General features: G+C 32.2%; 1 protein-coding gene across 10 annotated transcripts in view; it reads left to right on the top strand.

The window, feature by feature from the left end:
- Positions 1-13080, top strand: part of Pop1 (POP1 ribonuclease P/MRP subunit) — an 88098-nt gene that overhangs the window by 38503 nt on the left and 36515 nt on the right. For 3 of the 10 annotated variants that reach the window (XM_085819256.1, XM_085819252.1, XM_085819254.1), the window contains exons 3-4: positions 718-857; positions 3461-3636. In XM_085819256.1, coding sequence (XP_085675382.1) covers positions 3571-3636 — 66 coding nt within the window. In that variant the 5' untranslated portion in view covers positions 718-857; positions 3461-3570. The remainder of the gene's footprint in view (positions 1-717; positions 858-3460; positions 3637-13080) is intronic. The other 7 variants (XM_085819249.1, XM_085819248.1, XM_085819247.1 and 4 more) reach the window with 3 other exon arrangements.

Here is a 13080-nt window from a genome sequence, read left to right as displayed (position 1 = left end):
AATTTACAGCAGGATAAAATGCTGTGTTTTTGGCTTGAAAAATGTTCTAAATTAAACTGTTATCTGCTGATGTGCTAGGCTCTCCTTCTCAGTACTGATTGCAACTAGATTCACAGTTGAATCCAACCCAGAGGCATTTACTGGTATACTTTTATGAGAGTTCCGTATAATTGAAATAAAAAGCATTCCAAAAAAAAATAATATATTTATTTTAAAGTTATGTGAAAATTTCTATGGAACGTAAACGATTGATTCCTAAATTTTTGGAACTTTTATTTCTTTCAGTAAATTATAGTGCAAGGTTTTTTTGTATTATATATTATGGATGGCAAAATATTGTTTGCTGAAGCATTTATTTCTCAACATTTGAATATGATTGTATCCTGTTTGGAAATGTTAAATGAAGTATTCAAACTAGTTATTATGATACTTAAATGAAGGAAAAGAAAATTAGCCCAGAAGATATTCATAATATGGATGTAAATTTTATATTTGCATAGTTAATTTTAGTATAATTATAATTAAAATTGTTGTATTTCTCTGTGCAATGCAGCACGAGACAAATTTTAAGAGAAGCGATGCCAGAAAAGTAAGAACACAGGGGCATGTGTATTTAACATTGAGTAAATGGATATCTCGGTAATTTGTATTGAAATTGAATAAATGTAATTGACTACTTAGTTGTAACCGTAATTCCATCCTCATATTGCTTTCCAGTAATTTTGAAAAGCAGAAATTACTTGAAATATCTCCCAACCGGTTGAAGACTATAAAAAGCCAGAGAGAGAACATCTCAGCTCAGTTGCTTAATTAGTGTTGTTGTGAGTTGTTATTTCCATGTGAATTGAGAAATCCGAGTAAGTTTTTTTCTGTTTAGATGTGCCTATTGTATTTAACGAATTCAGTAATTTAAAGTATAATTACTGATTATATTGCAGAACACTTGTACAAATAACTCCGAGGGAAATTCCAGAGCTCTGCTATATTTCTGTTGATAGGAATAAATTTTATTAAATTAGTATAAGATTAGTGCATTCAATTTATTACAAAACCATGTACTTGCAATAATATCTTGATTCTATCTTTAAAAGCCTTTATGATAGTAATTTTAAGTCATAAACAAATTTTACATTCAGTCTTCTGAATGTCATGAAGGTTAGTTCAATTCCAGAAAAGGTTATTACTTACATATAAACACATATGGTCATTTCTAAGAATGTGCTGGTGTAGAATAATGAATTATAGATGTTATATCTTTATTTTTTTTATTTTTGAATATAATGACTGGATGGTTGCTAGTTAAATATTCATCAGCAATGGTGTTTTTTTTTTTTTTTTTTTTTTTTTTTTTTTTTTTTTTTTTTTAAGAAAAAGAAATCCTCGTGCACCACAAAGTATCGCACGAGACTTACAAATCGTAAGTGAAAAAGGCAGAATAGTAAGTAATATCATCAGTTTTCAACAATACAATGAAATCATAACAAGGAAAAAAAAAACACAAGTAAATACAAAAGTATAAAAATGTATAAAGAAATCATTAACAGTGTTTAAAATAAAAGTCAACAAAATCATTGAAAGCTCGGTAGGCCGAAATCGAGGATACAAAATCATAACATTTCGGCGGCCAATGAATTTCAATCTACATTTCAAAAGATTTCTTGCTTTATCAAGCAGTGGGCAATCAAAAAGCAGGTGGAAAACACTTTGCTCAACGCTAAGATTGCAATTACACAAACTGGAAGATATCAGCTTAAATCGTTCAAGATAAACATTAAACTTACCATGTCCAGACAAAAATTGCGTAACTTTAAAATTGAGCAACAAGTCCTTACTTTTCAGTCTTTCAAAAATGGTTGGGAAGAATGCTTTTGTAACAGATCCCTTATCAGAAGAGATATAATCACAGTTCCACCGCTCAATCATTTTAGCTTTGAATGTTTTTTTTAAATAAGATTTTGGAATATTTACATCAACGTTAATATCATTTTTAGTTGCATTCTTAGCAAGCCAATCAGCTCTCTCGTTTCCATAATTACCCGAATGACCACGGACAAATGTAAAAAACACTGAAATACCCCTCTTCTCCAGATCTCCGAGAGACTGCTGTATATTGACAATAATATCATTACATAAAGAGGTATTTTTAAGAGATTCCAGGGAAGAGAGTGAATCCGTACAGATTAAGTAGCTGGAACCACTTCCATTCTGGCTAATTATCCACTTGATTGCAAAATTAATACACAGAAGTTCAGAAATATATACAGTACATTCATTTCTAATATCAGCAATGGTTGCATCTACTAGTTATGTAGCTGTCTCATTATTAAAAACCATTTTCAGAATGCATAATGGGCTTTCAATATTTTACTCACAAAATGCATAGACAGCTATGGTAATCTCACCATTCCTTCTCCAGATCTCAAATCTGGGGCCAAAAATATAGCAGCCATTCTACTATCCACAAACTTAATTGGGCAACAGTGTTTCTGTAGTTTTAATATATGCAGTTTTATTTATTATTATTAATTATGCATGTTATTTGAAGAATTGAGAAAAATAATCTGTTCCAATTTACATATTTTAAATTAGATATGGAAAATTGAATACATCATTTCAAAATTTAATAAGTATAACTGATATAGTGGTTAGCATCGCGGACTGCCATGATGATGGGCCTGGGTTCGAATCCTGGAGAAGGCATGGATGTTTGTAAATGTATAGCGTCAGTGCGACATGGCAGCACTCTAAATATGTGACAAAAGTCATTTCATGTGGTTTGGGGGAATAAGAGAGGGGTGGGAGGTCCTTAGACCCGTTACCTGCTCTCCATCAAGACTGGGGGCGGAACTGAACAAAATCTCACTGTCAACCTGTAAGGTACTCAAGGCTGCTGGCTACGACAGGCATAAAACTTGTACTCCTTGTCACGAGGATTTTGTAGATTTAAACTGATGTTACTGTCAGACTAGTGAGCATAGCATAAGTAACAACAGCAGCAACAATAAGGAGTCATACTTAAATTCCCATTCTTTAATAAATGCAACTGATAACACCCAAGAAACTGTGTAATATATTTTTGTCTTTTGAAGAGAATTCTTATCAAATTGCTTCCTAATGATTAATTTGTATAATCCTGAAGTACAAATAAGTAAAGAATTTAGCAAACAAAATATCAGATATCTGTGAACCAATTATACTTTTATTAATTCTATAAAATCTTCATTTATATATAAAATTAAAAAATTTAGATTTTTCTTTAATGATGAGTTGAAAAATTAGGCAAATTAATAATATAGATGCAATGTTAAAAAAAAGTTTACATACCTTTTAATGTGCATCATGAAATATGTAAAATTTTTATTTTCTTATTTTTAATTAATATATGCATGCAAGGAAGTATAGTTATAAATATATTTGCTTATTGTATCTTTCTGTAATTAGTTTTATTTCTCCTTTAAAGCTGTTAGTGTGTTAAAATTTGCAGAATGCCGTGCTAGGGAAATTTCATCTTTAGCAGACGAAATAGCATGTAAAGCTTCCAAATTAACTGTGCAGAGATTGCCATATTATATGCGTCGAAGAGCTGCTTCTCATAATCCTAAGAGAGTACCTCGAAAACTTAGAGAGCATTGCAAAGTGAGTGGTTCATTTGCATTATAGCTATAAACTATTATTGAATGCATTTACCTTATGTTTTCGTTTTTAAAGTATTTATATATACTCAAAAGTCTTTAATCCGGACTCTTCGGGACTTTGGCGATTCCGGATTATAGATCATCAATTTAAATCTGGTAGGATGGCATGCAGAAATTATGAAATTAAAAATATGAAACCGTAATTTATGAAATAAAGAGCAATTATGATCTAAAGGGTATCAAAATTTACAAAAAAAAAAGCTTAATATTTATTTGTTTACTTTATTAAACATTTCTTTTAACATGCGCATGCGTAAAGCATACATTACGCATAGTCGAAATTAGAAAATTGCAACCAGAAAAGTATTTGATGTGCATTCGTGATATTTATAATGACGAGGAATTTGATTTAAATCATATCAAAAACGAAGTACATCGAGATGAAATACTACATTTAGTAAGGAATTATAAGCCGAATAAAATAAAAACATCTGCCCTGAAGATAAGGATAGTGCTGACAGATCAACTTCCAGTTCACTGTGCGCCACGACGTCCCCCCCCCCCCGCAGAGCAGCATGAAATTGATAAACAGATTTTGGAATGGTTAGAGAAACAAAGGATTTGCTTTTGATATCCATTTTTTGCAGCAATTCCACTTTTTGTTTGATAGACATCGAAACATGCTTTCGCTTTGTAGATCCTTTCGCAGCTCCAGAATCGGAAATTCTTTTTGACTTAATTGAAAGTTCAAGCTTACTTTTATAAAATTGCTCTAACAGTCCACAAAAAATAATAAGCCGGATCCATTTAGAAGATTAAGGAACAACATAGTCTGCAACATTAGCTGAAATAGATAATTAGGTAGTTTTAGCTTAGCTTATACCGTCCGTTATACGTTTGCGTGCGTAAACGCATGCGCAGAAAGTTTGTAGCTTTGAGATCCGGATTAAAGACTTTTGACTGTATTTTTAAATATATCTTGAATACTAAATTATTGTTTGTTAATATAGATATTACAACCAGTTGCATTTTCCTTTGTTTAAATGTGTTTCAATAACAGCTCTCAAAACTTAACTAGAACTCTTGAAATTTAATATTATTTTAATGTAATTTTAACATGAATGTTACTACATATTTCCTATTTTCAGATATTTAAACAAAAAATTTTTCTAATATTTACCTTAAATTTATACAGTTCTGTATATCATTTGTAGTATACCCTCTCATGGTGAACACTTCTGAAAATAATAAGTATTTCTTAGGATGTAAACATCAATATTTAACCAATATATAACATGACTTCTGTAAGGTGAATGTCTCTGGCCAAACACCTAAATCATTTGTTTCTATGGGTGATCTTCGTTAAAAATGTTTTACTGTATGAAATCATTAGTAGTGTACTTTTTTTCCTAATTGGTTTCCAAAGGGCCTGTGATAGAGTACAAGCGAGAAATTTATAAGCTAGAGCTGTTTAAATCTCTTCAATGTACATTTAATTAAATTATTTAGTTATTTTTCAAATAAGTAGTTTTAGGTTAATCTTAATGATTATCATGTTACAAGAAAGGGAATTTCCTTCCATAATAATGACTAAACAAGTTACTTAATAGCATTTACTTTAGAAATATAACATAAAACCATTACAAAGAATGTAAGATTACAGATGGGGTAGATCTTTATGCTATAGCAGCTTCACAGTCGCTGCCTAGTTGTCTTTCTATTTACTGCCAATGACAGCACTGTCCAAGTTCGCAAGTTAAGGGAAGGAGAGCAAACTTCCTCTAACCAGTTCTATTTCAAAATAAGATAGAAAGTTAAATAGTATTTTTTGGCAGTAACAGACAATTTTATGTAAACTTTTTATCAAGTCAATAAAGCTCATTAAGTCTATTAACCTGTAAGAGTTTTTAAGTAGGATGAAAGTTTTACTGTGATATGCGATTCTGGATTTCAGAAATTTCCAGATTTTAAATCTAGTAAAATGACATATGGACACTATTGACTAATTGTTTAGGTCAGATAGAAAACTGCTAAGCTGCCCCACAACTACTTAAGAGCTAAAAGTGTTATCTTGGCCAACATCAGTATGTCAATCAATTGATTGTCATTGGCTGCAGTGCCACTCCCTAGCCAGCAGTGTTTGAAAGTGACATGCCAGTGGGAAATCTCAGTTGGTAGGGAGAAAAATCACATTTATGGCACATCTTTTTTCTTTTGTTGATTCCATCATATTCCCCATTCCTAAACTTTGTAAGCAGGAAGGGAAATTTAACTTTTTAGTTTAGTTTTATTTATAAATTTATTTACTTATTAGACTGGTTGTCTGGTAGTATGAATATTAAATCATTCCATATTTTGGACTTTATAGTATTATAAAATTTCTTCAAATTTCAGACTTTTCCCATTATTTCATGATTTCTGTTATAAATATATTTTTAATATGTAAATAATTTAATACTGCCTTATTAGAATTTGTGTGAACAAACAATATATTCCAAAGTATTCTTATTCCAAAATCCAAACTGGAACTCTGAATTTTTTTTTCTAGATTGAGGTGAAGGTTCATTAAAGATTTCTAGACTTATGGTTTGTTGAGAAATGTCTGCCTATTCTTTTAATATACGCAAATTTAGCGGTATATTATTACATTAAAAAAAATGCAGTGAAGTACTGAAAAAGGCTGCTGCTCCAAAGAATTCTTGAAAAATCTTGATAATAATTTTTTTATGTACATCTTTAAAATTCTGCTGAGTTAAGAAAATGGCATACTTTCATATTATTAATAAATATTTGCTGAATATAATTTTTAGCGTTTTTTCGATAAGTATCAGTTTTGAAAAATAGAGGCGCCACAATTCCATTTGGGCTTATAGTGGATTTTCATTTTCGGAAACATTTAATTTTTCTGCGTTAAAGTGTTTACTTTTTTTTAGCTCAGGAAACAAAGTAACATTTACAGATTCACCATGATGCTGTTCATTCATTAGCAGAAAATGTGCATATACATTGATTATTTTCAAATACTTTGCAAACTTAAAGTTTATGTTAATGTCATTGCATCTGTGAATTTTTTCGCAACATTTTGTTGTTGATCATCTGTGCAGTTGAACAGGTTTTAGTAATGTATATAACCCCAAGAAATTTAGGAGAAAATGTTCAATGCTTTCAATAGCCTTCTGTAGATTCTGGAAACCAGTTCGAACATTTACTCCCAAGGTTCTTTAGCTAATGAGTTAGTGCATTCAACAAAAAATTTCTCAAGTGTAGTATTTGGCTTTCCACTAAATATAATTCAAATGATAAATTATTTGACTAATACTATTAATAAATATTCAAGTAAGAGTTATACGAGAATGTAGAACGATCATTTGATATTTTTTCACAGAGTGTTAAGGATATCTTTAAAATTGTCTCAGTTACCAATTTTGAACCATTCTTCATAAAACCTTGAATGCTGAACTGATATTTACTTTGGGGTATTTTATAGAACATAATCCTTGGAAAAGAATGTGTTCAAGTTATATTTTCTGAATAATACCAATACATATAAAGTCAGCACTCCATTGCATATGTTAAAATAAAACAAAACTAAAACATATTTAAAATAGTATTCAAATATTACGGATAACATTTTGTTTTCTATAACAGATTCATTAAAATAAATTTTGCCTCTTCAGTAATTCTTACTATATGATGCCCTTGTTGAATATATCAATATTATTTCATGCATCACATAGTATAAATTATTTCATTGTGGAGAGAAGGGCAGCATCACTAAGTGCAATTTGACTGACAAAGAGCTCATGCTTTGTATCTCTGGTGGGATTGCCATATGTTATCCACAAGAAGTATCTGGAAAAAAGTAAATCCCTTGACAGTAGTGTGTACAGCAAGATGCTAGTCGGTGCTGACGCTGCTATCGAGAGAAAAACGTTGAACTGAGTTCTGGTGCCAGAAAGGTTATGTTCCATCAAGATGTAATGCAAGACCATATTCCTCTGTACGGATTCAAATGGGATCTTTTGCCACACCCACCATATAACACTGACCTTGCTTCTTCGGAATTCTACCATTTTTCACACCAGCATCTACAGCTTGCTGGTGCTGTCTTCCACTCTGCACCTGACATCAGAAATGAGGTTCATCTGTTTTGGGGCTCGCAGCCATCAAGTTACTGGGCAAAAGCATTGGCACCAAAGTGGAACTACCAAAACGTTGGCAGAAAAATCATAGATTTGAGTGGTGATTACTACCCGTACTAGAGGTACTGCTTTCATCTTTTTTCTCCCCTAACTTTATTAACAGCGTTTTTGGCAGGAACCAGAGCTTTCATTACAACCAGATATTTTCAATAATTTTATTCATTAAGATATAAAATTTTAAGTAATATTAAAAAAGCAAATTACAATGCTGATTTCTGTTACCTGCAGAATTTTCACCATAAATCATTAAAAAAAGCAGAAACCTTTTTTCATTTTCTGACTATGTGCCGCATATTGATATCCAAAGCCTTAAATATTTTAATTATTTCTTCTTTGATAAATATTTTTTGTACATGTGTAAAGTTCTTGGAAAATCTTTGATAATCATCTCTTAGTAAAACTGTTATACTGATTAGGTTCAAAATTGTTATGTAGGTTATGAGATATCAGCAGAAATATCTATATTGACCATTCCAGAACCCATTTTGACTATTTTTTGTGTGACTTTTGCACATTTGAACAGAGTAAAATACTCTTTATTTCAAACCGGATTGTAAAATGGGTTCAAAATGGATTTTTTTTTTTGGTGACATCTGTAACTATGTATGTCACATAACTCAAAAATGAGGAGCCGTAAAACATTGAAATTTTGTATATGGGGCTACTGTAACATCTAGTTGTACACCTCTGCTTTTTGTTCATATTGTTAGTACCACAAGTGTCCAATTATATATACCCACTCTCCTTGCCCACTCTAAAAAATTTTTAATTTTCAACTTATAAAGAAATCTAACTTTTAATGAGATCTCCTGATTCCAATAGTTATATTTGGGAAAGTTTTATACTCGTTATGAAAACGATATAATTTAAAGAAATTTTACACTTGTACGACCAAAAACTGACCAGAATATTCAGTTTAAATATTTGCAATTCATGATGTCATTTGCAACTTGCCCACAGTGATTTGTAGAATAATGCGAGAAAATAAGTTTAAATGAAGTGTAGCAAAAATGTGTATAATTTATTACATATACAAGGAAGTCATGTAGTGTCCACATCAGATTTTTTTTACTTCTATGTATGAAGTAAAGTAAGTATTGTAATCTAAAAAAATTTCAGATATCATATTTCAATGAAAATATCTATTTTGACCACTTACGAATGCAATTGAACTATATTTTTGCATGACGTCTGTGCATAAGGACAGAATAAAATCATTATAAAATGGATTCAAGAGAGAATTTTTTGCGACATATGTACATACCTACGTATGTATATATCTTGCATAACTCAAAAATGAATTGCCTCAACGTTGAAATTTTGTATATAGGACTGCTATAACATGTAGTTGTGCACCTCCCTTTTTGGTTACAACTGGCCACATCAAAAGTATCTAAATATATACTTATGCCCACTCTGTTACTTAGCTTGGTGATCTCAGTTTTTTTTTTTTTTTTTTTTTTTTTTTTTTTTTTTTTTTTGTGTGTGTGTGTTTGTGTGTATTCTTACATGTTGGTAAATTGTGCATTTTTTGCTTTAAAAATGATTGAATTATGTTGTTTTCATGTTCTGGTTAAGGTTTTTATGCCTTTATTTAATCTGCATGCAATAGTTGTAGAATTATCAACAATTTTTGTTTTAAGTGCATATAAGCCTAATTTTTTATGATAGCAGCCATATTTGTTTACATTTGAAATTTAGCAGAATAGGTAAGTAAATTGTTTTAACTGTATTTGGTGTTTTATGTTTTTCTTTATTTTTGAATTTTTAATAAAGGTATTTTGAGTTTTTATTATTTTTGACTTGCTCCGAAATGAGAACTAACTGAATTAATTAAATAAAAAATATATCTCCAATGAAATTTGAGAAAATAAATTTAAATGAGATGCAGCAAATATATATATATATATATAATTTAATAAGCCATACAAGGAACTCATGTGGTGTGCACATCCGATTTTTCAGTATTGATTTCAGTCCTTTCCATCCTCAATGGACTTAAATATGCAAAATATATGTAGTGGCATAACAAAAGCCTAACAGGAAAACTGTTTCTATTTATAGCTTTTAAACATTACTTTGGACTGGATTATTTTCATTATGTCAAAGCATACAAAAACTTTTTGCCTAAGGAAAGGAATGCTTTCCTGAGAGACTTTCTTCTCTCATATCTGTGTTACGCACAAGGAAAATAAAAAATTAAAAAAAAAAAAAAAAACTCCCATGCAGGCACCTCTCTGAGGATTTGGTCGATCTGGCAGTTTTTAGCTATTTTACCTTTTGGCTGCTAATGAGTTTTAAGAATTGTTTTAATTATTAAAGAAATGCCAGGCCATTGACCAGCTCTACAATACTTTTTCGCAATTCAATCCAAATCACTTACTGCAGAACACTCTTCCAGATGAGCAGCAGTCATGCCTTGTTTGGAAATGCACAGAGATTCAGGTCAATTAGCCAGTTTAAAATGAAACAAATAGGCATTAAGACAATCATATCTGTTCAAAAGGTCTAAAATGGGCTGCAGCAAAGGGAGTGCAAGGCACTGAAGGTGCCACAAACCACACTCTAGGACTTAATGCCAGCAGTATAGAAAGCCACACAATGAATGATTGCTTAAAAATTATCTTTATTTCTAATTTAGCAGAGTGTAAAAAGTTGTGTATAAGACTTTTGGACAATATCAGTTCCCTTCTTTGCCAAAAGGTCCACCATCCCATTTCCATAGAGACCACAATGTGATGGTACTCATTAGAAAGCAACCTTTCCCTGAATCCCTTTCAGGAACTCCCAGCAAATCTGCATATAGGGATCCCCATTCTCCTGGTTGCTTGTCAAAGCCTGGAGAGCAGATATAGAATCACCAAAAATTACAGCCTTCTCAAGAGAGGAAAGACGAACAGCAAGTTGTTGCAGGGCTATATGGATAGATTCGAATTCTCCACACATGTATGCACAGTGATTGGGCAAGAGCTTTCACAATGCAGAATACTGCAGGGAAAGAATGACGTCAGTGCCGATGCCTCGAAGGATTGTATTTAAATTAAAATTAGTAATTAAAAGGGCTATTGCCAATTAAGTTAGCAATATGTTAATAATTTTCCTTCATATTTTTATATCTTACTTATATATATAGCTACAGGTCTCCCAGTATCCCAACAATAAATGAAATTGAGCAAATGCCATTCTCCACACTTCTAGTGATTTTCAGAATATTTTTGCTTATTAAATTTTATTTAACATGAATTGTATTTTTATTTACTTTTTAAGTTTTTCCTATTAAATTTCATTTGTCTTAGTCCACTGTAGAGATTTGTAGATTTTTGTATGAAGATTCAAGCAATGTTTAATCAGTTAATATTTGTATTTAATTTCACTTTATTACAATATATGGTACATTACCAATTTTAACCACATAAATACCATGCACATTAATTTTTATTTTCATGTTTTTTAAAAGTATATTGATAAATAAAAGCTTTTCTTCATTACTTGGAATTTTCTCAATGTAACACTAAGAAAATTTTTAAAATGAAATTAGCCAAAAAACACAAAATTTAGAATATCAAATTAAATACTAATATATTGTATATCAGAAGTACACTCATGTCCATAAATTAAGGATAATGCAAAATCAGGCAAAGGAAGAGTTAGAAGCAAAACAAATTTGACTTATTTGTAAAGTTTATTTATTAAACAAAAGGTAAAGAGCAAAAAACGATGCTATATGTTTGATATCATTAAAAAAATTAGCGATTTTTTTTCTCCCTGGAGCAAATTACAAAAAAAAAAACCTATTTACAAAAAAACAATATTACATGGTTGGTATGATTGTTAAGACATTGTATGTCTCCCAGATGATGCAATACAGTCTGTACAACGCCTAGGCATGCTGAGTATCAAATTATCGATCTTATCTTGGGGGATATAACACCACTCAAAAAACAATGCTCTCTGAAGTTCCAATAGACATGTAGGAGGAGGTTGACGGGCTGCAACTCGTTGGCCAAGCATATCCCACATGTGCTCTACTGGATTCAGGTCCGGTGAGAGTGCTGGCCAGTCCATACGGGTGATATCCTCCGATTGAAGGCATTCGCTTATGATGTTTGCTCGGTGAGAATGGGCGTTGTCATCCATAAACACAAATTGTGCGCCCATGGCGGCCCGAAACAAACATACATGTTGTTCCAGAATGATGTCCCGATAGATTTGGCTTGTCATGGTTCCAGTTTGAACACTTCAGGTCAGTTCTGGAACCCAGAATAATTCCACCCCAAACGAGCACTCCTGCACCACCGTAACGGTGTCGTTCAATGATGTTTTCTTGGTGGTAACGGGTACCTGGAGCTCTCCATGTGAAAGTCCGGCGAGAATCAGACTGCAAACTAAACCTGGACTCGTCGAAAACATCACACAAGCCCACTGTTGCGGTGTCCACAATGCATGCTCTCTACTCCAGGCTAACCGCAGGCGACAGTGAGTTGCAGTAAGTGGAACGCATCTGACAGGTCTACGAGCATATAGACCAATCAGCCCTAAGCGTTTGTACACGGTCTGCCTTGAAATTGTCGTACCAGTGGCTGAAGAGAGCTGATGAGACAGGTCTGAGGCTGTGCTCCGCCTCTTTCTTTTGGCAGTAACTGCCAAATACCGGTCTTCATTCGGCGTTGTAAGTCTGGGGCGACCTGTGCTGTAACGTCTGCTCACATTACCATCATCTTGGAATCATTGCCAAAGCCCTGAGATGACACTCTGGTCAATTCCAAGTTCGTCTGATACTTCCAGTTGGGTACGTCCACATTTCCAGACGGCCGATAGTTCTACCACGTAAAACATCATCCAAATGCGTCCTTTGTGTCATAACTATTCGGTTATTGCATTGAAATGCTTATAAAGCACCTGCGAACAGATTTACTTCTTTGCCTGTATTCCTTATATATCACTCTCTTACACTCTCATCATTGTGACGTACCATCGGTGTCATCTGCTTACTTCCTGAAATTTGCATATGATTCTTGAAGATATGTGTAGTGATTTTACAGGTGATATATTTATTTTAGAGTTCGATTTCCGCGCGACTCCGAATTATCCTTAATTTATGGACATGAGTGTATATTACAAGTAATTGAATAACATGAATCATGCTTTATAACTGAATTAAAATAAGTTTAGAGTTCCTTTGAAATGGTGTCACTGCACAGCTTGAAATCCTCACAGCTTCTACCAGATTTTTTGCAGAAATC

The sequence above is a fragment of the Stegodyphus dumicola genome, chromosome 6 (assembly GCF_044657685.1).
Source record: "Stegodyphus dumicola isolate Sdum_Otavi_A_Nest chromosome 6, ASM4465768v1".
Taxonomy (NCBI): Eukaryota; Metazoa; Arthropoda; class Arachnida; order Araneae; family Eresidae; genus Stegodyphus; species Stegodyphus dumicola.
The sequence above is the reverse complement of the archived record's forward strand: the minus strand, read 5'-3'. Positions and strand labels throughout refer to the sequence as shown.